We start from the raw sequence: 25,856 nt of genomic DNA on the forward strand, positions 1-25,856 counted from the left end.
GGGTGCTTCATCCTAGACCTGGGCCTACAGTTTCCACCATAATTTACTTGGGAAATGCAGGCACCGGAAGTTGCTTCGAATGAGAGATGGGAGGTGGGGGAACGGAGGAAGCAAAAGAACAAACCTAGTTCAACAAAGAGGAAACATGAGAGGCTGGAAGGCCCCCCCTCCCCCCACCTCTCCTCCTTTTTCTCTTACCCCCAAGATCTGCCCTGGTTGCCTCCTGCTTCCCGCTCTGTACCTGATGGTTCTCCAGGGCCCCAGCGGCTGCCCGGTCCCCAGCTGGTGCCGCTCCTGTCTCCTGAATCTGACCCAGGCCCCTCCTGCAATCTGACCACCACCCCTGCCGCCAGCTGCTTCCTCTTTGTCTCCTCTCCCAAGATCCACACTCGGATCCACACTGGGCATGACACACAGCGACCGCTGGCCCATCCCTTCATCTGCACCCAGTATAAGGTGGCCCTGACTCTGCTCCCTGCCAGCTCAAGTCTCTCACCAGACATGGTGGGGACAGCTGGGCTCCCTGGGCTTGCCTCTCACAGGTCCCTCTCAGCTTTCCAGTCTCCATCCTCTCAGCTTCAGTTTTCCCTGCCTGGGAAATTGGAGTGGGAAACCTAAGAGCTCCTTTTGTGTTAGGAACCTGAGGAATTATGCGGTCCAGAGAGGTCATCAGCTATCAGCTGTGACCAACTGGGGGCTACCTATAGCGCAGCATTGCAGAATCTGAAGCTGCACCCAGGCTCTGCAGGAGGAGAGCTGTGTTCAATTAGAAATGTCTGCCGTGCATGGGTGCAATTGATTAGTAATGTCTGCCATGAGTGTGGCTTTATGAATGCCAGGAATTGCCATCCCTGGTCTGGTCCAACTTTTATCAGGACACTATCTATCTATCATCTATCTACCTATCCGGAGGGAGGGGGAGAGAGAGGGGGAGAGAGAGAGAGAGAGAGAGAGAGAGAGAGAGAGAGAGAGAGAGAGAGAGAGAGAGATTCGTCATCAAGTGCAATATTTCCCCAGGCATAGACTTGTGGGATATGGCCATGAGCTGATACCTGGACACAGAATAAGACAGACAGTCCTGACTCCTATTAGTGAAAAAGATATTCCCTTTACAATCCTTTTACTTTCTCTCAAGGAGGAAGTTTGCATTTGGCCCTGGGATGTCTTCAACAGCTCCCCAGCAGCTTCTCATTTCCCCTTTAAGAGACAACAGGTTTACCGCAGGCAATGAATATCAACACTATTTTGTTGCATTGTACTTATTTTGTACAGTTACCTTTTATTTATAGCGAAAATGGGTTTTTTCATTTACAGAGTAACAAAGATTTTTCTTTAAATAAATGTATTTCAACGAAAATGAACTGACTTAAAGAAAAAATATTAAGGAAATAATCACAAAGATGGTACACACGGATCATTAAAAGATACGGATGTATAGATACATATGTCACAAATGATTAAGACTTAAAAAATGTAACCCTCCCAAGAAGTGGGAGCCTCCCAAAGTGGAGAAGGCAAATACAATTTCCATTTGGGGGGATAAGGAGACTGACTTGCAGAGAGGTTTAGTAGGTTGCCCCAGAACACACAGCAAAGGTGTGGAGCCCCTTGTGGTCTGAAACATTCAGGACCCTATGGCAGGAGGTGAGACTGTCCAATAATTCAGCTCTTTTCAAGGCATAGACCCAAGATTCAGACAACCTCAAGAAAGGGGAGTTTATTTTGGATATAAAGGCAACAGGAATCCTGACCAAATGGTCAGCAGCCCTCTCAGCAGTAGGTATTTTTGTATTGGGAACCCAAGGTCCTCTGCTTAGTGGCTCAACGCTTGTCTACCTTTCCAAGGCTCAACGCTTGTGGAGCCTTGTCCACAAGCACCTGCTCCCAAGGGCCTCCCTCCCTGAGTTCAAACGCCCAAGACAGAGTTGATCTGATTGGCTAGTTCAGGCCCAGCCTACCTGATTGGACAGAGCTTGGTGCCAAGCCCCCTCATAGGCTGCTGGTCAGAGCCTGTTGGGGCGTGTGGTCAGGTGCCCAATCAGCTGTGAGCAAGGCCTGTAAGTGCAGGTGCCTGAGGGCTCACAGGTCAGAGTTAGCTGGGACTGGGGTCACTGTCCTGCTGGGGTGGAAGGTTGTTTGAGCCATTGCAACGTGATCTGCCTAGGAAAGATACGTGGAGGGGTCGGGGTAGGGGGTTGAGCCCCTTGCAGGAGGGGGCATGCCAGACCTAATGGGCACGGGACTCTGCCTCTCTGTGTGAATGTCAGGCGCAGGGAGCCCAGACGAGGTGGTGCCAGGTAATTAATTCGTTCATCCAGGGTATACGACGGGGTGTTGGGCACTGTGTCTGGGGCAGTGCAAAGATAATGAGGCCCTGCCCTGTGGAGCTGCCCTTCTGGAGGCCAGTGTGCCAGCCCCTGAGCTGCAGAGGAGACCGCTCCAGTGGAGGGGGCAGTGGGAGGTCCCAGGCCTGGCAGCATCAGGGCCCACCACTAGGCGGGGCTGCTGCCTGGGCCTCGGACTCCAGGGTTTACTCCCCATCAGCTTCTCTTGTGAGTCTGTGAAGCCACTGTGGGAAGATGCAGCAGGCATCCACTTTGTGGGGGGATCTGTGCCCTTACTTGGGCCCCAGCATTAAGGATACAGCAGCCAAGCACTCTGAGGCCTCAGAGATCCCAAAGGAATAGTAACAGGGCCTCTTTCTCCAGGCGCCCTGGGTCCCCGACAGCTTCTCCCTCCAGCACTGACGCTAGAAGTTTCTGGCAGATTAAGGGAGGCAGTGCTTCCCTCCAGGAGAAGCAAAACCGGCACTTGAAGAGTCAGGGAAGTTTGTCACCTAGATGAGGGGGAGGGCACAGCAGCCCCAGGGAATAGCACGTGCAACAGAGGGGGTGTGAGGGAGCTCTGAGTGGCTCAGGAGGACGGTAGGGAGGATTGCAGAAGGGGATGTCCCCACACGACACCGGAGGTACAAGTACCAGGCTGAGAAGTGGGGCTGAGGGCAGTGGGACCTGTGCAAGGTTTTGAACCGAGGGGGAGCGTGGCCATATTTGGGTTTTGGAAAGCACGCTCAGGCTGCCCTGTGGAGGGGGAGGGGAGGGGAGGAGGAGGCTGGGGCAGAAAACCCAGGGGAGAGGTCAGGGCAAGGAGCCCTGGAGAGCGGCGAGGACTGATATTGGTGAATAGCTGCAGGGCTGGAGAGGAGCGATGCTTCTGAGCCTAAATTCGTGGGACCCTGTGATTAACGAGGGAGTTGGGGAGTTACTGCCCCCCTGCAACACACACAGTTCCTGGCTTGGGCAGCAGGACCCGGGAGCAGCAGCGGAGGTTTGGAAATGGATGGACCAAGTGTGCAGGACTGGGTGGGGGCCATCTGGGTGGAGAAGTCCAGCTGCAACTGGACACTGAGTGTCCTCAGCAGTGGACTGAGGACCCTCAACAGGGTCCTTCTCAGGCTCGGCGCAGAGCAGGCAGCTGCCTGCCTCCCACCCTGGCCATCTGTCTACACCAAGTGAGTTGGGTCCTGACCCTGGAGTTCTTGGAGGGACAAGTAGGCATCAGTGTTCAGGGGCAGGCGAGCATTAAGGGCCCTGAACTCCCCCTGCCCAGGAGGCCTGGACCAGGGGAAACTGACCCCCTCCCTGGGGCCAGCGTCAGGGACCTCCTCCCCAGCCTCTCGCAGCACCAGCTCAGGGGGTGGCTGAAAATCCACCAGGTCTGGGACTCCTGGGGTGGGAGGTCCCAGGGGCTGGGGGTCCCAGTCTCTGGGGACTCTTTCTTGCAGGGAAGGGGGCAGCCTCTCTTCACCGGCCCCGCTGCCCCCAGGGGCAGTGCTTGGGGGGCTGGGGCCACCGAGGAGACTGGGGGAGAAGAGCAGCAGGTCATCCCTGGAGGGGAAGGTGCAGTAGGCGTCGTCCTCCCCTGACAGAGGCTGCAGGGGTTGGGGGGAAGACCCTGTGGGTGCCCCGGCCACACCCTCATCAGCGTCTTCCTCTGCGTAGGGGTCATAAGTAAAGTACACCTGGCAGGCCTCTATCTCCAAGGCATCCGGGAGGTGGAAGAAGAAGTAACCCTGGTTGGTGAAGCAGCTGGTCAGCGAGTGGTTGCTGCTTAAGGATGCGGGCTCAGGCACCTTGTCCTGCTGCAGGAGCAGCTGCGTCACCTTGTCCCTCTCCAGCACTTCTAGTGGCGAGATCTCAGGCTCCAGGCCGCCAGGGCTGAAGGACGATGAGGGGAAGGGCGAAGACAGCCACTTCTGGTGGGAGAAAGGCCAGGGGTGGGTGAGTGGGGGCTTCCTTCACCCTCCACCCCTTCCTCTGGACTCTCAACAGCTCCTAACTCCTCCTCCTCCTGAAGCAGTTGGCCCAGGGCTGCCCCATCCAGGAAGCCCTCCCTGATTATAGCCCCGCACTCCCCCAACCCACCCACTGGCTTGGGGGCCCTCTGGGCCACCAGCCCAGGGAGACTGCCTGACCCACAGCCCAGCACAGGCCTCTGGCTCCCAGTAGTGCCCAGGAATGTTTGATTGCTCAAGAGTGACTGTTTATTGGACACCTGCTATGAGCCTGGCACTGTTCTAGATGCTGGGGACCCAGGAAAGGAGAGAATCCTCAGACATCTAGTGGGCACTAGCACAAGTGTGGGAATCAATCCACCCATGCCAAAGCAGAAGGGCACTGAGAGCACAGCCTGTTCACCCTACGGATGCCCAGAGACGGGACATGCCCTGGCCCCGATCACAGACCGGCAGGCGGCAGAGCTGGGACCCAGGGTCTCTGCTTACACTGTGGTGGGAACATCTCTTAGGGGAGCTGATGGTTTCCTGATTCACCTTTCCCCCAGTTCCCTGCAGTCCCCACCCCCACCCCCTCCGCCTCCCATCCCCAGAGAGAGGAAAGTGCCCATCAGAGCACTTCTCAGTTGCTCGGGATTCCAGAGAGCCCTGGCAAGGAGTGGGAAGACCCGGGTTCTAGCCCTGGCCCTGGCACTCACTAACTGTGTGACCCTGGGCGGGCCCCTGCACCTCTCTGGGCCTCAGTTTCCACAACAGTTAGCCACATCTCTCCTGACTTCCTCGCTGTCACCCATCAGGTCACCAGGGAGACATCAGGTAAGCAAATGGAGATGTAAACACCCAAAACGGGTAAGACACAGACTGCACAGCAGAGTGGGGGACAGCAGGCCCTCCTGGTGGTGTGGCAGGGGCCTCGGGTGGGTGAGTTTGGGAGCCCTGACAACCCTCTGTCCCGGGAACCCTCAGCAGCTGGACTGTGGCCCCCTAAGCACAGGGGCCAGGCCCAATGGGCTCCCCAGGCCTCTGTGCCCAGCATGGCGGGTCTCATGGATTTATTTCAGATGAATTAATGAACCAGCAACAAATGCCCAGTTCTCCTCTCCAGGGAGAGTCCCTGAGGCTGAGCCAGCTGCTCCACAGACACACACACACATGCTTACATGCATGCACACATGCACACACGTGCACACACCACACACTTCCACAACCAGGAGTTATGTCACAAAAGAAAAGGCTGAGAAAGGCAGAAATGATAAACTGAGGATGGCAAAGAGAGTCGCTGGCTGGGCAGAGAGGAAGAAGCACTGGTCGGGTGAGATTCATGATACCCAGGGCAAGGGCGGGGCCAGACAGCAGCCCTGCGTGTGCAGCCAGAGAGGGAGTGGCCAGGCCTGTGGCCAGCACCGGTGAGCCAGGGGCCCACTGCCTGTGGCCAGCTACTTCCTGGGCCTGAGCCTCTGCCCACAATGCCCTGAAAGGGGCTTCAGGAGACGCTCATGCCCCTCACACACGCTCCCACACTCGCACACACATTCCACGATCCCCTGGGAAGTGGGGGTGGGCCTTGTGGCCCCTGTGGGTCCTAGGGTGGAGGGGTAGGTCTCTCACCCAGATGCAGAAAAGGTGGGGCCTGCTTTGCCAGCCCCAACCCCCAGCCACATCATGCCTTCTTCCTTGGAACCCCGCTCCACACACTAGACCCAAGGATACCCTCACGGGAAGCTGGAATGGTTTGCAGCTCCCACCTCAGGATGTTCTAGGTTCATAGAATCAGGACTTGAAGCTGGAAGGTATCTGAGCATGCAGCTAATCTAGTGCAGCCTCCAACCAGTTCAATGGGAGAATCTCTATGCTTCTGACACATAGGCAGCCATGGCTTGCTTGAATACCTTTATAGATGGGAATCTTGCTACCCTCAAGGCTGAGGGAAGAATTTTAAGGAAATACATTCCCGCACATTAAGAGTACTGCAACTAATGGCCAGGCACGGTGGCGCACGCCTGTAATCCCAGCACTTTGGGAGGCCAAGGTGGGCAGATCACCTGAGATCAGGGGTTCAAGACCAGCCTGGCCAACATGGCAAAACCCCATCTCTATTAAAAGTACAAGAATTAGCCAAGTGTGGTGGTGTGTGCCTGTAGTCCCAGCTACTTGGGAGACTGAGGCAGGAGCATCGGTTGAACTCAGGAGGCAGAGTTTGCAGTGAGCTGAGGTCGTGCCATTGCACTCTAGCCTGGACGACAGAGCAAGACTCCGTCTCAAAAAAAAAATAAATAAATAAAAGCACTGCAACTAAGATATTCTCATCTTGGGAGTTTTCCAAGGAATTCCAGAAGGGGCCCTTGATCAGCCCTGATAGAGAACTCCAAAGCCAGGTCATGACAGCTCTGGTCCGGCATGGCTTTCCTCCTCCGCCACTCCTCTTGACCTCCCTCTGCCCCTACCTCATCCCCACCCCCCAGTCTTGGGAGCCTAGAGTGGGGCTAGGGTGGTAAAAAGTACCCCCCATGTCCCCCCTTCATTCTTGAAGCTTCCTGCCTGAAGGGGGCATGGGCTGGGGAAGAGGAGACGACGGAATTTGAGATGGAGTTTAGAGCGTTACTGCTCTGCGGGCCGGCACTTTAAAAATGAATCGGTGTTTTGTGACTCAAAGTGATGGGAAGACTTGTTAGTATCCATGTTATGGAGCCTGCTCAGGAATTTTGAGCAGGGACAGGAGAAGCACAGAGCATGTCTGCACAGACAGTGGGGTGGAGAGAGCTTGTGCTGGCAGGTCCTGTTCGTTCAGCACACCGGCAACAGTAATACCAGATAGGGTTTTTTTTTTTTTTTTTTTGAGATGGAGTCTCACTCTGTCTCCCAGGCTGGAGTGCAGTGGCGCCATCGCGGCTTACTGTAACCTCCACCTCCTGGGTTCAAGTGATTCCCCTGTCTTAGCCTCCTGAGTAGCTGGGATTACAGGCATGCGCCACCATGCCTGGCTAATTTTTGTATTTTTAGTAGAGACAGGGTTTCACCATGTTGGTCAGGCCGGTCTCGAACTCCTGACCTCGTGATCTACCTGCCACAGCCTCCCAAAGTGCTGGGATTACAGGCATGAACCACTGCACCCAGCCTGATAGGGTTCTTTTGAACACTAACTGCGTGCCAGGCAATGTACTCAGGGCAGGACACATAGTAACACTGTTTTTCTTCTCATCTAACAGGTGGGGAAACTGAGGCCCAGGGAGGCTCTATAGGCCCAAGGTCACACAGCCAGAATGTGGTGGAGCTGGGATTAGAACCCAGGCAGTCTGGCTCAGATGGAAAGTGCCAGAGCTGGAGAAGAGACCCATGCCCACCCTGGAGGCTGCTCACTTTGGCGTTTTGTCTCCTCTCTCAAAACACAAAATTAGCTACTAACCTGCCACCCCCTCATCCCACTCACACCCCTGCCCACCTCTGTCTCCCCACCCCCGCCTCCTACCTGGACGTCTCCTCCATGCTCTGAGCTCAGCTGGGAAAAGAACTTCGAGGGGTCTGGGGTGTGACACTTCAGGACCTTCTTCAGCCTGGACAGAGGAGAGGAGGGAAGGAGGAGGGTGAGAAAGGGAAGGACCATGGTGTTATGCCATCAGCGCCACAGCTCTGGATGCCGGGCACGGAGCCACACCACATTTACTTATGTATTTATTCCACCGATACTAAGTGCTCACTGTGGGAGGACGCTGTGTTGGGCACTGGGGAGACAAGAATGGCCAACAAAGGAGGTCCCTGCTGTCAAGGAGCTGACATTCTCATGGGGAGATGGACACAAAGCATGTTGCAACATCACCATTCATTCTGTGGAGACAGAGAGCACAGTGCTACACAAGACGGGGAGGTGGGGGCCAATGGGGGTGAACACACAAGCCAGAGTGGTCAGGGATGGAGATGGCTAGAAAAAGTGGAATGAACCAGCAGGAGGGAGAGAGGAGATGGGCTTTCTTGTCAGGGCTGCCATGGATGGTGGTTCAGGTTGTACACTGCCCAAGGGCATTAGGCTTGGGCAGGGAGTGGGAAAGGTGGTGGTGAGTGACGCTGAATTCCAGCCCATGTTCTGCTTGCTAAGCTGAGTGCCTGGAAGCTGTGCACATCGCCCTGAAGAAAGAGGCACCATTTTTTATTTGCCCAAAGGTTCCACACAGCTGGTGGAGGCCCTCAAGGGCCAGGGTGTACTGCAGCGCAGTGAGCGGCCTCTGAAGAGCATTAAACAGGAGAATGACATGGTGGAGAAAGGACTGAAGGGGCGCAAGAACGACAAGGAGGAGGGCAGTCTGGAGGCCACCAAACCCATGCCTGCGAGAGGACCTCTCCCTCTACAGGGACATGGTTTCCCTGAAGGCCTGCAGGGAGCTGTGGGCGGAGGGGACGGGTGGCTGGAGGAATGCTTGTCTTCTTGGGAGGAAAGAGGAAACGGGGCTCCGAACACTGCCGAGAACCACTGCTCCAGGACGACGGTCAGGAGAGCGGCACTCACTCCTAACTGGCTATGTGACCTTGGGCAAGTCAGCTGACTTCTCTGGCCAGTCCTGGCATCAGTTAAAAGGCAATGGTAGCCCCTGACTCACTGCCTTCCCAGTGCTGGGGAAAGTCGAGTGAGGTGACACAGTTAGGCACGCTTTGCTAACCTCTTGGGAGAAGCAGGGCTCTCATCAGGGGGCCACATCCCCTGGTCAGAAGTGTCACCTCCTCACCGCTTTGCCCTCCACCAGGCCACGCTCCACACAGCAGCCAGGGCTACAGAGGGCAAAGTGGATCCTGTCCCACTTCTGGGAAAACCCTCCATGACTGCTCGGCACACGGCCCAGGTCCTCACCACGGCCTGAGGCCCCAGGAAGCGTCACTGCCGCCACATGCCCAGGCTCAAGTTCAGCCTCCTGCCCCACCCACTTCTGTCTCCAGCCACACCAGCGCCCCTGCACTCTGTTCCTGGAAGTTTCTTCCCTCCTCCCTGCCCAGGGCCTTTGCACATGCTGTTTCCTCTGCCTGGGACACTCTCCCCATCCCCTCCACACCCCCCCCATGGGCTCCTGCTACAGATTTCAACAGAATCATCCCTTCCTCAGGGAAACCAGCCCTGGCCACGCCCCAGCCAAGGTTCCCCTCCCTGTTTTCTGCTCCTGATACAGTCAGCATTCAGGATCCGTGGGTTCTGCACTCATGGATTCAGCCAATCTCTGATCAAAAATATTCAGGAAAAAAAACCCCTCATAGCAATACAACAATAAAAAATAATACAAATTTTTAAAATACAGCATAACAACTATTTACATAGCATTTACATGGTATTAGGTATTATAAGTAATCTAGGAGATGACCTAAAGTCTCTGGGAGGATGTGTGTAGGTTACACGCAAATACTCTGCTGTTTTAAATCAGGGACTTGAGGCCGGGCGTGGGGGCTCACACCTGTAATCTTAGCATTTTGGGAGGCCAAGGCGAGTGGATCACCTGAGGTCAGGAGTTTGAAACCAGCTTGGCCAACATGGTGAAACCCCGTCTGTACTAAAAATACAAAAACTTAGCAGAGCATGGTGGCGTGTGCCTGTAGTCCCAGCTACTCGGGAGGATGACGCAGGAGAATCGCTTGAACCCTGGAGGTGGAGGTTGCAGTGAGTCGAGATTGCGCCACTGCACTGCAGCCTAGGTGACAGAGTGAGACTCTGTCTCACAAAAAAAAAAAAATAAAATAAAATAAAAATCAGAGACTTGAGTATCCACCAGCTTTGGTATCTGTAGGGGGTAGGGAGGGTCCTGGAACTGGTTTCCATGGATCCTAAGGAATGGCAATACGTCGACATCCTCCTCTGCCATCCTGATCCCGGTGTGTCATTACACACCTGCATGATTGTCTGCCTTCCCCCACTGGGCTGTGAGCTGCCTGGAGCTGGGGCGCATGCATGCGGCCTGCCACTGTGTTCCCAGCTCTTTGAGCTGTACCTGGCATGCAGCTCATACTCAGTGAATATGGGAATAAGCGAATGACAGACCTAGAGGACCGGCGGGGACCCAGACACAGAGACAGCTGACATGTGCACATGGGCATCCCCAGTCCTGAGAGCAGTGTTCTGGACAGGGCCCCGGGGCTCTCCCTGGAGGGCTGCACCTCCCACCTTCCCCTCGGGTTGGTTCCGCAGGGTCCCCCTGTGGGGATGCAACACAGGGAAAGGCCAGGTTTTGGACAGGGAGGACTCTTTGGAGGGTAGATGAAGCACGGGTGTATCAGAGCAGGGGGTTCGGTCCAGAATCTGACCTGGCAAGGTGGCATGTGTGCATGTAAGTGTGTGTGTGTGTATGTGTGCTTGTGTGCGTGTGTGTGCATGTGCATGTACATGTGTGTGCATGTGTGTGCACGTTGGAGGGGTGGGAGCATGAAGGAAGGGGAGGAGCACCTTCTTACCATGGCCCGGTGTTCCTGCAGTTGATCAGCAAGTACACTAAGATGATGAAGCCAAAAGCCCCGCTGAGGCCCACGAGGAGGTGGCCGAGCCACGGAATGGTGTCCTTCCCAAGGGCTGCCCGGGGGTGGGAGAAACAGCAAGGAGAGGGGTTAGAGAAGGGCCCTCACTCACCCTGGGTCGGTCACCCCAACACCCCCATCCAGGGCCCTGCCACGCAGGCCTGCGTCTGGGGGGCTGGGGACAGGGTTCTGCTAAGCCCATCCTCTGGGAAGCCAGATTTCATGCTAAAAAGAAATGACACGGTGGCATTCTAAGAGCTCCTCCAGCTCCAGACAGATCCCATGGGCCCCCCTGGTGAGCCTACAGCCCCCCACCACCCCCACAGCAGCCTGGGCTCCACCCGGCTGCACCCCTCTCTCCACCTCCCTCCAAGCACCACTTACAGGACCCCAGATCTTGCTTGGGCTTGAACTCAAAATGTGATGCGATGAGGGACAGGCGCCCGGCAGACCTGCTGAGGGCCAGGCTGCCGGGACATCACACGCCTTCCTCACAGCAGCTCTGCCTCGCGGTCACTGTACCCATTTCACAGATCAGGCCGAGAGGTGAAAGTGGCCACCCCCAGCCCCAGAAGAAACCAGGAGTTGGAGATTTCGGGGTGGAGAAAAGTGAAAACAGCCTTTCGACCCCTCCCCAACTCGCGAGGCCCATGGCAAGCCCCGTCCCCTCACTGAACCCCTGTTCCTGTCTGAAAAGCGAGCCCCCTGCAGGGTTACGGCAAGTGAGGGATGGAGCTGACTGCTGTACCCTCACCCCAGGCAGGGAGAGAATGGAGCAGCTCCTCCTCCAGCCGCCCCCTCCTGCCTGAGCCCCCTCCCACCCTTGCCACCCACCAGTACCTGCAGGCTTTGTCCTGAAGGCCAGGGGCTGGCTCCAGGGGCTCCAGGTCGTGAACTCGCCTTGCAGAGGCTTGACCCGCACCTGAAACTCATACTGGGTGTCTGGGGTGAGCATCTCCAGGCAGATCCATTCCTGCTTCTGCTTGAGAGTCAGCAGGGGGGCCTCCTGGGTCAGAGACAGGACTGTCAGCGCCCACCTCACCTCCCATGGCAGGGCCAGGAAGCTGAGCACTACAGCACCCCCTCAACCCCTGCCAGCTGCACCCCCACTTCCTTGCCACCCAAAGCTCCCTCACTACCCAGTTGCTGGGGCCTCAAACCCCAGGGTCATCCCCTAAAGCCCAAGTCATCAGCTAATCAGCTGGTTCCACCTCCAGAACCTGGTTCCACCTCCACAGCCATTCCAGAACCATCCCCCCCTCTCCCCGCTGCACTCACCCCAGGCCTGAGCTGCCGCCCTCTCCCAAGCCTGCAGCTGGTCTCTGGTTCCCACCCATGCCCCGCTGCAGTCTAGTCTCCACAGGACCAGTAAGTGGGATGTCTCCGCACACCTCTCCCACCCTGGGTCACTCTTTTTGCCTCCTCCTGCTCCCCAGACACATAGCAGCATCCTGCCTTTGCCGTGGCAGGTCTTTCTAATTTTGCAAAACTTCTCCCCAGATCTTTGCAGGTCAGCTCCTTCTGGACGCCCAGGTGTCCAAGGGGCCTTCCCTGGTCACCTGAGTCTGAAGTAGCCTGTGCCAGTCACTGTCAAATTCCTTGCCCCGTTGGGTTTTCTTGATGGAACTTATCACTATCCGGGTGCCTCACTATCCCAGACCCTGTCGCTACATCTGCTGACTGACTGCCTGCCTGCCCTGCCCCAGTCTGAGATTCCTGAGAGTGGAAGTTTGCTGAGCTCACCCTCCACTCTCTCCCCATCATCCAGCGCATAGTAGGTGCTCAGCAAATATTTGTTGAGTGAGCAGTTGAGTGAATGAAGAAATGAGTGTAAGTGAATGAATAAGCAACAGGCCCACACGGATGTGGAGCAGATGGGCTTTGACACGTGGAGGGGTGGCTTCCCTGGCCTCTGAAAGCCATGGGGCTGGGCAGCTGCCTGTCTCCTGGTTTTCTGACTCTTTCCCTGGTGTCAGCCTGGAACCTGCTGCCAGCCGGATCCCCAGGATTAAGGGGGCTAGATAAGGACGTGGAAGTCGGGGAGGCAGCCCCAGGCAGTGCAGAAAGAACACGGGAGTGGACTCAGCCACCCACCATCCACCTGGGGCTGAGGGGACCTAGACACAATGAAAAAGGGACAGGACATGGACCGGGACAGGAAGGAGGAACCAGGGCAGGTGGGGACTGAGCCACATTCTCACCTCCCAGGTATGGCCTGGGGACAGCGTCTGGGCCTCGAATTCCAGGTGTCTTTCAAAGTAGTGGGAGGCTTGGGAGATTTCCCAGCTTATGTTGCATCTGTGGGTCTCCACGTGGACAACTTGGAGGGAGATGGGGGCCATCAGGCGAACTGGAGACAAGAGGGGGTACGGGAGAGCAGTCAGCCATGACCTCCACCTCCCACTTTGTACCTGCCACTCCTCCCTCCTGGCACATGCTACCACCTCCCCTACCCCCCAACCCAAAGCCCCAGGACCCGCTCCCTCACTGCCTCCAGGCCTCTTTGAATGATCACCTCTTCAGAGAAGCCTTCCCTGACCACTCACCACTCTGCACCCCCCTTGCCTGTTTCACTTTTATTCCCAGTGCTTATCATCACCTGACCTACGAAATGTATGGTTTGGTTTCTTTACTCATTTTCTGCCTCCCCCAGCAGACTGTGAGCTCCTTGAGGGCAGGGACTTGGTTGTCTGCTGTGTCCTTGGCGCCTGGAAGATTACCTGGCACTTGATTCAGTAGCTGCTGGATGAATGACTCACGGCAGCTTTTCTCTGCACTTACAATTGACCTGAGAGCTTTCCATGGATCATCTCATTTATTTTAAGTGTGATGATTATAACACTGTGATTCTGAAGCTAAATGAATCTCAGTTTCTATACTTCTAAGACTCTATAGAACCACATAAGTGATAAGCAGATGCTGAGTGCTGACTACATGGTAAGCAGTTTCTGTGTCTCAGTTCAAAGATGCCTTACAAGCCTGGTAGGTAGGTGACTCCGATTCTCCCCAAAACTCAGGCTCAGAAAGTTTTGATGGTCTGCCAGTCAGATCACATCCAGTTCAGGCCTGACTCTCACTTTCCACCCCACTGCTTCCCTGGAGATGGCCCCCAAGGTCAGCAGGCAGTCGCTCAGGCATTCAACAAACCGTCCCAGACCACTGTCCTGATGAGACCTAGTGCTGGGTGCGTGGCAAGGAGACACAGGGGTGGCACAGACTCTGCCTTCAGGGTGCTCACAGCCCAGTGAAAGAGACAGACCTACAATCAGGCAGTGACAACCCAGGACATACATTCCCAGAAAGAGGAGGTACAAAGGGCTAGGGGAGCCTAGGAAGGCCTCCTGGAGGAAGTGACTCTCAACTAAGCCTCGAAACGTGAGTGGGAATTTTCCAGGTGTAAAGAGCCTTCCAGGCAGTGGGATCGGCATGTGCAAGGGCTCAGAGGCAGGGATAGGCAAGGTGGGTTTGGAGAGCTGGCCTTTGGCTGTAGCAGAAATATAGGCCTCAAGAGGAGGAGTGCCAGGGAGGAGGCCCAGGGCTGGATCCTGAGCGGCCTTGAACGCCAGAGGAAGGAGCCAGGACGTCATCCCGAGAACAGCGGGCGGTGAGGTGGTCAGATGTGGGTGTGGAAGCTGCCGGGGAGAGAGGCTGGAGCAGGGAAGATCCCAGAGGAGGTGGAAGGAAGGAGGTGCCCAGCCCTGCCCCAGCCCCACCCTGGCTTCCTCACTCACGGTTCTCAAAGGGCTTGAAGTCCTGGATGGCCATCACCCTCCATCGCACCCCCTCACGGCACAGCACCCTCAGGGTGACGATGTCGACTGCGGTCAGTTTCTGAGACTGCAAGGGAAGGAGGGCAGGGGTGAAACTTCTAGCAGCTGGGGGCAGGGGAAGGAGGAGGCCACCAGGATGACCCGGGAAGGATGGCAGCCTCTCCACATGCCCCGCCACCCAAGGCAGGGGCAGCAAACGTTTTCTGTAAAAGGCCACATAGTAACTATTTTTGGCTTTACGGGGCTACATGGTCTCTGTCACGATGACTCAACTCTGCCACTGTAGTATGAAGCAGACATAGGCAACATGTAAATGAATATCAGGGCCATGTTCCAGTAAAACTTGATTTAGAAACACAGGCAGTGGGCTGGATATGGCCTGTGGGTCAAGGTAGTTTACCAACACTTGATCTAAAATGAAGTGAGCTACCTTGAGAGGGAGTGAGCTCCCTGTTACAGGAGGCATGCAAGCTGGTAAGCCCCCACAAAGGTACAGTTCTGGAACTATACCTGTTTAACATTTTTTAGTGTGAAAGGCCCTCCCCTCCCCTATCTCTCCCCATCCCTACGCCTTGAATTTTCTGGAAGAAAATGGCCAGGTATTGAGCATTTTCCTATGAGCAGTCACTGCTCAGATGCCTTAGCCCCTCAATGCATACAGCATCCATCCCATGGTATGGGTGGGAAGCCTGAGGCTCGGGCTGGTCAAGGGACCTGCGCCAGGTCGTGCAGATGAACAGCAGGGGAGCCCAGGTTCAAACCCAGGCCCTCTGTGTCCCCCTACAGGGTGACTGCATCTCCGAGTCCTGGCTTGTCATGCCTGACAGAGGGCTGCCGAGTGAGCAGCTTAAGGCATCCTCCCACTGTGCAGGTGCCAACCCTACAAGCCCGGCAGCCCTGCGGGAGGAAGCTCTGGTGCAGGCCTCTTAGGATCTGGGGTCCAGGATGCTGATTTCAGGGCCAGGACCTTGGGCACAGTCCCTCTGGTCTGCATAAGACCTACTATGAGCAAACCTTAAACCTGATCGTTGGAATTCCCCAAACTGGCCAGTTCCTCTCCACCCTATAGACCCTGTCCTAGCCTTCTTATAGCTGCTATGGGGGCTAGATTTTCCCCGATGATAGTAGTCTCATTATTATTGTTATTATTATTACTATTATTGTTATAAAAATATTGCCAATCATACATTCGCATGATCACTCACACTGTGCCGGGCACTCTTGAGAGCGCTTTACATATATTGTCTCATTTAATTCTCTCAACTCCCTTGGGCACAGGCACTGTCACTATTTCCATTCTATAGCTGAGGAGACTGAAGCACAGAGAGCCTTAGGGACTTGCCTGAGGTCACACAGCTAAGAAATGGTGGAGCCAGGATCAGAAACCAGGCCACCTACAGAGCTCCCTGCAAGGGGAACAGCATCCGGTTCCAGAGGCTGTGATTTTATCAGCTACACTGTGTGACTCCATCTTCACACTCTCCTGCCCCTCAAGAAGACATATAACCTGATGATGGTTGGAAGATGTGGTCCGGGTGTCCTTGGAGCCCGCTGCTGCCCAGGAGACTTTGACAGACAATAATTTGATGTACACTCATATGGACATGGCCATATGCCCTGCAAGAGGCAGCCTAATGCAACGGTGAGAAGCCTGAACTGGGAGCCCACAGGCCTGGGTTCAATCCCAGCTGTGTACTTCCTGGCTGTGTGACCTTGGGCAGAGATCATACCTCTCTGAGCCTCAGTGTCTTCATTGGTAAGAAGGGTACAGTGCTGATGTTGACCCATGGGGCTGTAGGTGAAGGCAGCAGCTGCCCATCCAGAGTGGCCGCTGCTAAAACTCTGGCTGCAGCGGAGAGGTGTAGCTGGGGTCTCCTGCTCCACGGAGCAGGTAGGAGCCCTGCCCTCCCAGGCAGGGCTGCAGCTGCCTAAGTCTTGGCTGTGGACCCAGGCCTCCTGGTGCTGTTGGGGGCTGGGATCAGGCAAGAGCCCCGCTCTCCTGGGTGAAGCTGCAGCCACCCAAGTCACGGCCACAGAGCCAGGTGTCCCTGCACTCTCAGGGGCCCTGGTCCAAACCCAAGCCTCCAGGTGACCTTGCAAGCAGGGAGCATGCAGGAGACCCACCCTCCCGGGCACAGCTGCAGCTACCCAAGTTGTGGCTGTGGACCCAGGCATCCCTGCACTCTCAGGGGCTGGGAAGGTCCCCCCTTGCCTCCGCAGGCTCGGAGCTGTCTGTTCCCGCTGTTTGGCCTCTCCCCTGCTTCTGGCAACTGATCTGATCCTGGAGGCACAGTCGGGGCTACGCACTCCATGGATCCAGTGTGAGTTGGGGACAAGCGGGACCCCTGCCCCTTCCGAGGTAGCCAGGAGCTCTCCTGGGGCAGCTGCAGCTGCCCAAGCCAGGACCCAGGCATCTCTACTGCCCCCGCAAGCTCAGGGGTGTCTGCTCCCACTGTCTGGCCTCCTCCTGCTCCAGTGCCCACTCCAATCTCAGAGCGGGACCAAGCCCAGGCACGACCACAGCCTGGCACGCTCGAGGCAGCACTGACTCACTGGCCCCAGCTGCCTCGGCCCCCTCTGGACTTTAGGCACCAATGAGCACAGGGAGATGGGAAGCCACGGGGGTGCAGGGGACAGCTTGGCACTGGCCTGCAGGTGCCCCTTGGCCCGAGCAGCCTGGGCAGAAGGAGGCGGGTCCCTGGTGAGGTCCCACCTTCAGGCTGGGGAGGGCATGAAAAACAAGGCCCTTGTTGGGCCTTGACCCAACAAGGTAGGTGCCATTATTATGCCCATTTTACAGAAGGGGAGACTGGGGCACAGGGGTTGCCCAACGTCACCCAGCTGGCGAGCCAGGGCTGGAGCACCCAGCTCCAGAGTCTACACCCTTCACCCCCCACACTGCGCTGCACTGCCAAGACCCCGGGAAGAGCTGGGTGTGGTCATTACAGTTACTGGAGTGCTGTCTTACTTGATAAGGAACACAAGTGTCACAGGACCCACAAAGCGCAGGGGAGACAGCAGGAGCAGAGGCAGAATGGCAGATGCCTCACATACAGAGGGTCCGTCGGCCCTGGGGCAGGCCTGAGTCCACTCCCTGGGGTGTCACCTGTTTTTCTCTGCCTCTTGCTCAGCGCTGGGCATCCTGCTTAGCCACAGCCCCAGCCACTGGGCCTCAGCTCTTCCCCTGGCATCCGGCCCACCCTGAGATCGCAGCCCGGAGCTGGGAGACGACCCTCTCCCTGCACTCCCTCCCTGGGTGGGCTACTCACATCTGGGGCTCCGAGGATCAGGTTGCAGGCCCAAGATGCTTGACTCACGGGGAGCAGCTCACAGGTTTGGTTCCACCGCCTTTCATGGCAAAAGACCCTCTTTAGAAGAACAGGAAGGACCCACACAGCTGGCCCAAGGGACTCTTCTCAGATCTCTCTGCTGCCAGGATGGCACCAGGCAGCAAGGCCAGGCTGGGGCCCCTGTGCCAACCACTGTGAGGGGCACTGCCTCCCCCACTGGCTCCATGGCATTCCTCCCTCATGGGCACCTTGTCCTGCTCCCTCATCCCAGCCTGGTCCCACGGCAGCTGGAGTGATCTAGAAACACAAACCACTTCAAGACAGGCAGTCCTCCCCACCTAGAGCCCTTCAAAGCTCCATGAGGCTTAGGATGAAGATAGATCCTTAATTAGGCCTTCAGAGCCGTGTGGAATCACCACCCACCCAGAAGCCAGGGCCCGAACCTGCCTTGCCCCTCCATCTCCCTCCCCATTTTCCCCCACCCCACACCCTATGGAATCCACCTGGGCCCAGCCACCTCTCTGTGGTCTTCCTCTTCTCCCTGACCCTATCAAGCCTACCTGGGGTCAGTCCCTCACTCACTGGCCGCCTGGATGTTTACATCACAGTGACATCTCTCTGCCATCCACCAGGCACCCCAACCACTCCCAGGTTCCCTGTCCCCACAGCTGCCTACAGGGTCTCTCAAAATCCGAGCTTATCCAAAAAGCTTGGGGACCCTCCTTTCTCCCCACTTCCTCTCTGCTTGCCTCTAGAGTGGAGTCCAGCCTTGGCATAGCAGGCTTGCAGCTCAGTGTCCCCAAACTACCCTGTCCAGTTCATCCCCAGCCCCTCCACTGCAGCCTGGACTCCACCCAGGTTCTAGAAGTCTAAATAGCTGACTCCCAAATTCTCTTAAACGATCCGTTGATTCCAGGTCTGGGCCCCAACTCCTGTGATTCAGAGTCTGTGGGTGCCATTAGTCCAAGATTCTGTAAACGTTGACTCCTTGGAGTCCAATGCATAGGATCCAGAATATGAGATCCCACCATCCTAAGATTCTGCAGTGTGGCCAGTGGACTCACCGTCTGTCCGGCCAGGCATGGACTTGGCAGGAAGTGTCCTGCAGAGCCCCATCTTGGCTCCAGACGCAGGAGATGTTGGCTCTCGAGTTGTAGAAGCATGTGAACTGGGAAGTGCCTGCCGGGCAAGATGAGGTGTGAGTGCTGACTGTAGGTGCCCACAGCCCCCCCAAGACACGCCCACTGCCCCTGTACCTGGCACCCACACCTGCCAGAGGAGGAGGTGGGTAACTCTGGCAAGTGGAGAAGGGATTCATGGACCCACTTCAGAGAGGAGGAAATGGAGCTCCAGAGCCTGCAAGTTCCTACAGGCAAACTAAGGCAAGGCAGGGACAGAAAGTAGCACAAGCCTGTGGCTTGGAGAGGCGTGTGTGTGTGTGTGTGTGTGTGTGTGTGTGTGTGCACGTGCATTCATGCATGCATGCCAGGGCAGGAGTCCAGGACAGAGGGTGAGGCAGGAGGTGGACACCTGGTCTCTGGCCCCATCCCCTTCTGGGAAGAGGCTTTAGCAGGGCCTTAGCCATCTCTCGGTAGGGAAAGCAGAGCTGTTCAGATGTCAGGGTCCTTACCATTCACCGCTGCAGATGCCCAAGGGGTAGCCAGGGGCAGGAGGAGGATGAGGAGGGGCAGACGCCAGGACAGAGCAGGGGCCGCCATTACATCCACAGGGTGGAGCCGAGGAAGGAAGCCCTGGTGGGAGAGGAGAAAGAGAGAGCACACGTAAATACACATCCCAGGCCTCGCTGCCCCTAGAGGCAGGCTGGGCCCGCCCCCTCAGTGTGCATGGTCTGCACTCCTTGGTGCCAGCTCAGTCCAGCCCCAGGGCCTTTGCACCTGCTAATCCCACCACCCCACACATGCTCACACCCTTCCTTCAAGTTTCTGCTCAACTGCAGCCTCCTTCGAGAGGTCTTCTTTGACTAGACTACATAAAGAAGCACCCGTCGTGGCCAGGCGTGTGGCTCATGCCTGTAATCCCAGCACTTTGGGAGGTCGAGGCAGATGAATCACCTGAGGTCAGGAGTTTGAGACCAGCCTGACCAACATGGTCAAACCCCGTCTCTACTAAAAATACAAAAATTAGCCAGGCAAGATGGTGGACGCCTGTAGTCCCAGCTACTCGGGAGTCTAAGACAGGAGAATTGCTTGAACCTGGAGGCGGAGGTTGCAGTGAACCGAGATGGCGCCACTGCACTCCAGCCTGGACGACAGAGTAAGACTCTGTCTCAAAGAAAAAAATAAAAGAAGCACCCTTTGTTACTCACCACCCCCCCCCCCACATTTTCATCACAGTATTATTTATTCGTCGTTTATTGACTGATTCATGTTTTCCTCTATCTCTCTTCACAAACACACAGAGTCACGTAAGCTCACTAAGGAGAGGTATTTTTGTGTTTTGTTCATTGCTAGGTCCACAATTCCTAGAACAGTGCCTGGCACATAGTAGGCATCTGGCCAAAAAAAATTCTTGAACAAACAAGTGATAGAATAAATATAGACAGAGCTAAAGTCAGCAGGTAGAGGGGCTTCCAGAGGGCTCTGAGGCTAGCCCCTGCCTCTGCCCCTCACTGTCCCTCGAGGGAGTTGAGGCAATGGTGTGAAGGCATCAGGACGTGAACTCGGAAAAGCAGAAAAGCAGATAGGAGCTCTGACCTCAACACTGAAGAGCCCTAGAGGAGGGGAAACTGAGGCACAGAAGTCTGCAGTAGCCTTTACGGAGGACCTTGTCCACACTCGTACTCCCCTACCTGCCTGGAAGCTCCTTGGAGGCAGGGCCAGGTTGGTCACCCAGATTATACCCCAGGGAGGAAAGAGACATGAAATCTCTAAGCCAGCCCTGTCAGAGGGAGGCTCAAAAGTTTTCCCGGAGTGCCTATTATGCACTGGCCACTGGCCAGTACTTTGCTTTTTTTTGTTTTTTTTTTTTTTTTTTTTGAGACAAAGCCTTGCTTCTCAGGGAACCTCTAGCCAACTGTGGAAGCTCCTGTGAGGCAAGACCACGACTGTCGCAGTGGAAACGGGAAAGAAACGTAGCTGCCCCCACCCTCTGCAAGGGCTGGGTGTGCGGAGAGGAATGAGAAAGTGAGCACATGGTCACTTCGGGAAGATAAGGGGACTGCTTCCAGGAGAGGTGTTTGGAGCAGGCAAAGGGGGAGGCAGGGAGATGAGGAGGGAGCTTCCAGGGAAAGATGAGGGTAGCCTCAGTCAGAGGGGCAGGGGGAGAGGGGAGAGGAGCAGGTGAGTCAAGAGATGTGGAGGAGGTGGAGCATCATTCCCTCCCTCCTGCTTTTCCATCTCGAGAGCTTCCAAGGCTCCTGAGCATTGGGCTTTTTTCCCTCCTTTTCCCCCTTCTCCAGCGGCTCCAAACTCGAGCTCTCACTCCCCTTCCCTTCTCTCTCTTGAGCCTCTTATTGGCTCCAGCCCTCAGCTTCCAAGGGTCTTTCTCCAGCTCAGCCCCAAGCCTCCACGTCCCTCCCGATGGCTGCAGGACCCCCTCACAGGGGATGCTCCTGCACCCGGCAAAAACCCAGCTCATCCCCAGCTCTTCTCCTATCTGACTTTCAGTTCTGGGACAACTGTACCCTTCCTGTTCCAGGTGACCTTTGCCCCCATACCTAGCCAGTCAGGACACTCCTCAGACAGCAGGACACTCCAATGACTACTTGTTGTCTCTTCCCCACCCTCGCCAGGCCAGCCTCGTGCCGTTCCAGCCCAGACAACGGCACCACCCCATCTGCAGGCTCTCACCTGCCTTCCCTGAAGCCTGCCTCCAACCACCCACATCCCTGCCCAGGAACCTGCAGTGGCCCTGTTGCAATCAAAGCCTAAATTCCCATTTTCGAGGCTTTCTGGGACCGGAATGAGGTCAGCCCACCCTTCCAGACTCTGCCCTCACAGGAACAGGTGCATGTACCCAGGCCAAAGCACACACACACCGCACCTACCTGCCTGCACAAGCCAGTGGCTCCAGGTGACCAGGAAACCGACACTCACCCTCCAAAGGTCCTTCCCAAGTCTATCCTTTCCCTGGGTCCCTTACAGATCCTGCCATCCTTCAAGCCCATTTCAAACGGGCCCTCATGCCTTTTTCCATGAAGCCTTCCCTGATTTCCGTGATGGAGGGCGAGGGCTTCCTCTTCTGAGCGCCTTGCTCCTCCCTCTAGGCTGGCAGCAGCAGGGCCGGCATTGACCAGGGGCTGGCCCACCAGCACACTCGCTCCAGGGACTGCTGAGCACAGGGCCGGGCACACAGTCGGTGCTCAATAAATGTAGTGAAATGAATGAGTGTGGTCAGAGGCCTCAGTACGGCAAAAAAAAAGCAGAGCTCTTTAGGTGGCCCTGGATTGTCTCATGGCTTACATCAGAGCCAGCATGGAGCAGGGACCCACGCCCTGGCCCCAAGAGCCATGGGTTCCATCTCCTAAGGCAGATGTCACAGGAGTGAGAGTCAGAGGCCCACGCATTGTCAAAGCTGCAAAGTCTCTCTGAGCAAGCACAGTCCCTTGTTCTACATTTGAGAACACTGAGGTCCCGAAGTGGGAAAGACTTGCTGAAGGTTACATCAGGAGCCCAGCACAGAGCTGGGATCAGAACCCACCTCCACGCTGCTCTGCCACCCCCTTAATCACACCAAAACCATCGGCTGACAGGTTACTGTAAGCCAGGCTCCATTTAAAACTCTTTAAATGTAGCAATCAGGGCCTCTGGCGGGGATACTCTTATTATCCCCATTTTCCAATGAGGAAACGGAGGCACGCAGAGGTGAAGTGCGTTGCCTAAGGTCATGCAGTGGATAAGAGGCCTTTCTGGAATCTGAGTCAGGGCAGACTGCCCAGTGCCCAGGCAGGGATCCTCCCCTCCTGGAACTCCCCAGACGCATCTTCCCACCATGACAGCTCACACGACGGTAAATATGCACTGGTGATCTAATAATACTCGTTATGCGTACTAAGCACATACTCTATGCTAGGCCTGGGGCCAAGTGCCTCACATATGCCAGCTCATCTAAGCTGCCCAACGGCTTTATTATCCCATTCTACAGATGAGGAAACTAAGGCTCCAAGTCCCTAACTTGCCCAGGGTCATATACACAGTAAGAGGCGGAGCTAGGGCTCCAGGCTCACTCTCTCATGCTGTCCCACCCTGCCAGACACTGGTCCCAGAGGTAACAGTGGTCCCAGAGGTAAGGCTGCCACCCTCTCTGTCCTGGGAGTCAGGACCCAGCAGCTCACAGACAGACTGGCAGTGCTTATTCGGGGTACCATGGGCTCGCCTTTGCCTGGCCCACCGTCCCCACAGGAGGGTGAGCTCCCCAGGGTGGGGGCTGCTCACCTCTTTCTTGGGATCCCCCAGTAGCAGAGGGCACAGGGTTGGGACCCCAAAGAGTGCATAGCCCAACCAGGGGACTCCCATAGCCCCTGTGCCCCTTCACGCTCAATCATGCCAACCTGGCCCTAGGGCAAGGGGACCATCAATGTTTTGTGTGGGTGTCACCCCAGGTCGGGCCCAGCCTCAGGATGACCCCATGCCCAGGACAGGAACTGCAGAGAGCCCCAGTGTGTGAGGAAGGTGCTGGGGGACAAAGGGGTGCAAGGTCAAAGGAAGGTTGGGGCAAACCACAGGCCCAGCCTAGAGGCAGCCAGGCAGGACGAGAAAGCGCCATCTGGAGTCTGCTTCCCGCCGCCTGGAGCCCAGAGGTGCAGCGATGCTCGGAGAGGGCAGAGTCCACGGGAGGATGGTGTGGGGGTGCCAGAGGGGCACAGAGCTGAGGGAGCGCCTGGCAGTCACTGAGGCTGCACCCTCATTCTGCAACGGGGAAGCTGCGCCTCAGGGAGGCCAAGGAACCCACTTAAGGTTGCACGGTGAGGAGAAGCCCAGCCTCGGGTGACAGCAAGTGGAGCCCAGGACCTCGAGTTTGAGCACCCCCTCCTGGGTCCTCAGGCACACCCACACGTGCCCTGTCGTTCATGACTCTGAAACTGGTCACACCCACGGATGCCTACATCCCCACCACAGCCCTGCAAGGTGGGTCTTGCTGCCCCATTTGATCCATGCCAGAACTGAAGCCCGGAGCGGCTGACCCCAGCCATCTGATTTTCAGAGAGATGCTGCTGGGGACAGGGACTGGTGCCTGCTCTCTCTCTGCCTACACTGCCTGCCCTGAGCACTCGGGGGTAGTTCAGCTTTTAGCCCTCCCTACAGCCCCATGAGGAGGCTCTAGTATGCCTCCTTTTTGCCAGATGAGGAGACTAAGAAAAGGGTCAACCTCTCACCCAGGCGAGAAGGGCATAGAGCTGGGATTCGAACCTGGTCAGGTGCAGTTCGGGGCCCCTGCTGCCATCAGGGGTATATGGTGGCTGGGGCAGGGTGGTAAAGCAGGAGCTCGGGAGCCCATGGTGCATCCAACCTGACCTCTGAACTCAATGGGGCCTATGTCCCCTTGTCCTCTCTGGCCACCTCCACCTGCCACCCCCCTGCTCCCATACACAGTGCTTGTCTCTTGCTATTTAACTTCAGGGGCTTCTCCAGCTGGGTGCGGGACCCTGGCTGTGGGGGAAGGAAGGGGACCCTGGGGGATAGCTCAGCTCCTCACTCCACCTCCCTCCCCCGAGGTGCTACAAACACAGTTAAGAGTGGGAGGCTTTGGCCCCCAGGAGAGGAGAGAGCATGAGCTCCAGGCAGCCCCGAAGATAGGGTCCCATCCCCAATGTCTGGAGATGCTTCTGACCTGTCCAGTCATGCAGCCAAGGGAGGGACAAACCCAGACTCAAACCCAGGGCTCTGCCTCCAGCCTGGGGCTCCCAGAGGCCTCGCAGCAACTTCACTTCATAGATGGCTCTCCAAGGGGACCCTTCTCTCCCCACTTACTCCACAAGCCTCCTGATGAGCACGCAACACAGGGCTGCCTCCCCCAGTATATGGGCCCCACTCCACAGAGGTCAGGAGGGGGCTCCCGCCTGTCCCACCCCATATCCCGTACCCTCTCCGGGCACCCAGGCTATCCACCCATCCCTTCTCCACCTCTCCGGGTTGGGGGCCCAGCACACAGGGCCCAGGGAAGCCCCTCATCCCACAGCAGTCCCTAGCCTCCCCTGCATGGGTTGGGAAGGAGAGCTGACCTGGGACTGGGGACCGCTTTTTCCTCCAGCCAGGAGCCATGAGAGCTGGGCCCACCCCCTCCCTAGGGGAATTCTAAGATAAAGTTGGGGGATGGGAGTTCAGGCAGAAACTGCTGGGGGAACTGAGTCAGAGCTGAAAGTCTTCTCTGTGACTTTCACTCCCAGCCCTCTGGCTGGTCCACAGGGGCCGGGAGGGAGGCAGGGGGACATCACCTGGCTGAGACATGGGGCGGTGGCAGCGCGCGCTCTCCAGTCCTCCCTGGTGCTGGGACCGTGGCCATCTCTCCAGGGCCCTGCTCAGCTCTGGCCCAGGAGACGGCTGCGGCTGCTGGGGCCACAAAGACTAAAAGCCCAGAGCCAGCCCACTTCCTGTGCAGAGGATAGAGGGGCAAGGCCTGGGGTGGAGAGGCGGGGAGACGAGGCTTATGAGAAAGCCTGAAACTCCTCAAGCACCCAGGGCCAGATAAAGATCTGCCTCCTACGCTGGGGGCGGCACACACACACACACACACACACACACACACACACACACACACACACACACACACAGAGACACACATTGTCAAATAGGGGCCTAGCTGCACACAGGAGCCAAGGGAACGCAGGCCCTCCCTCTCTCCCCTCCTACATCACCCCCACGCCAACTCACACAGGCTACCCAACACCTCTGACGCCTCCATCCGGTCACACACATACCCACTAATACGTAGGCTTCACACAAGCAGGTCCCTCTAGGTGACCCCAGCGTCTCACCCTCCTCCCAGCCTGCAACACACCATCTTTCCGAGACTCCCATTTCACCCAGCCTTCCAGGAAGCCCCTTACTCTGTTTAGCATTCAGA

General features: G+C 56.7%; 1 protein-coding gene across 1 annotated transcript; it reads right to left on the reverse strand.

Annotated features, from left to right (window-relative positions):
- Positions 1-1,243: 1,243 nt before the first annotated feature.
- On the reverse strand, positions 1,244-25,319 carry IL2RB (interleukin 2 receptor subunit beta). The gene is made up of 10 exons (XM_004063427.5): positions 25,228-25,319; positions 19,465-19,585; positions 18,899-19,013; positions 17,814-17,892; positions 14,506-14,611; positions 12,976-13,124; positions 11,615-11,780; positions 10,715-10,829; positions 7,761-7,845; positions 1,244-4,255 (listed from the first exon to the last, which is right to left on the reverse strand). Exons 2-10 carry the CDS (start codon positions 19,550-19,552, stop codon positions 3,503-3,505), a joined length of 1,656 nt encoding a protein of 551 aa, XP_004063475.2. The 5' UTR covers positions 19,553-19,585; positions 25,228-25,319; the 3' UTR covers positions 1,244-3,502.
- Positions 25,320-25,856: the final 537 nt, after the last annotated feature.

The sequence above is a fragment of the Gorilla gorilla genome, chromosome 23 (assembly GCF_029281585.2).
Source record: "Gorilla gorilla gorilla isolate KB3781 chromosome 23, NHGRI_mGorGor1-v2.1_pri, whole genome shotgun sequence".
NCBI classification, from domain to species: domain Eukaryota; kingdom Metazoa; phylum Chordata; class Mammalia; order Primates; family Hominidae; genus Gorilla; species Gorilla gorilla.

Bases quoted from the DNA above. Each gene is read 5' to 3' on its own strand.
- IL2RB (XM_004063427.5), bottom strand. From the start codon at position 19,552: ATGGCGGCCCCTGCTCTGTCCTGGCGTCTGCCCCTCCTCATCCTCCTC. The intron at 19,014-19,464 runs GTAAGGACCCTG...CTTGCCCGGCAG, and splicing joins GGCATCTGCAGCGGTGAATG to GCACTTCCCAGTTCACATGC. The intron at 10,830-11,614 runs GTACTGGTGGGT...ACCCCCGGGCAG, and splicing joins CTTCAGGACAAAGCCTGCAG to CCCTTGGGAAGGACACCATT.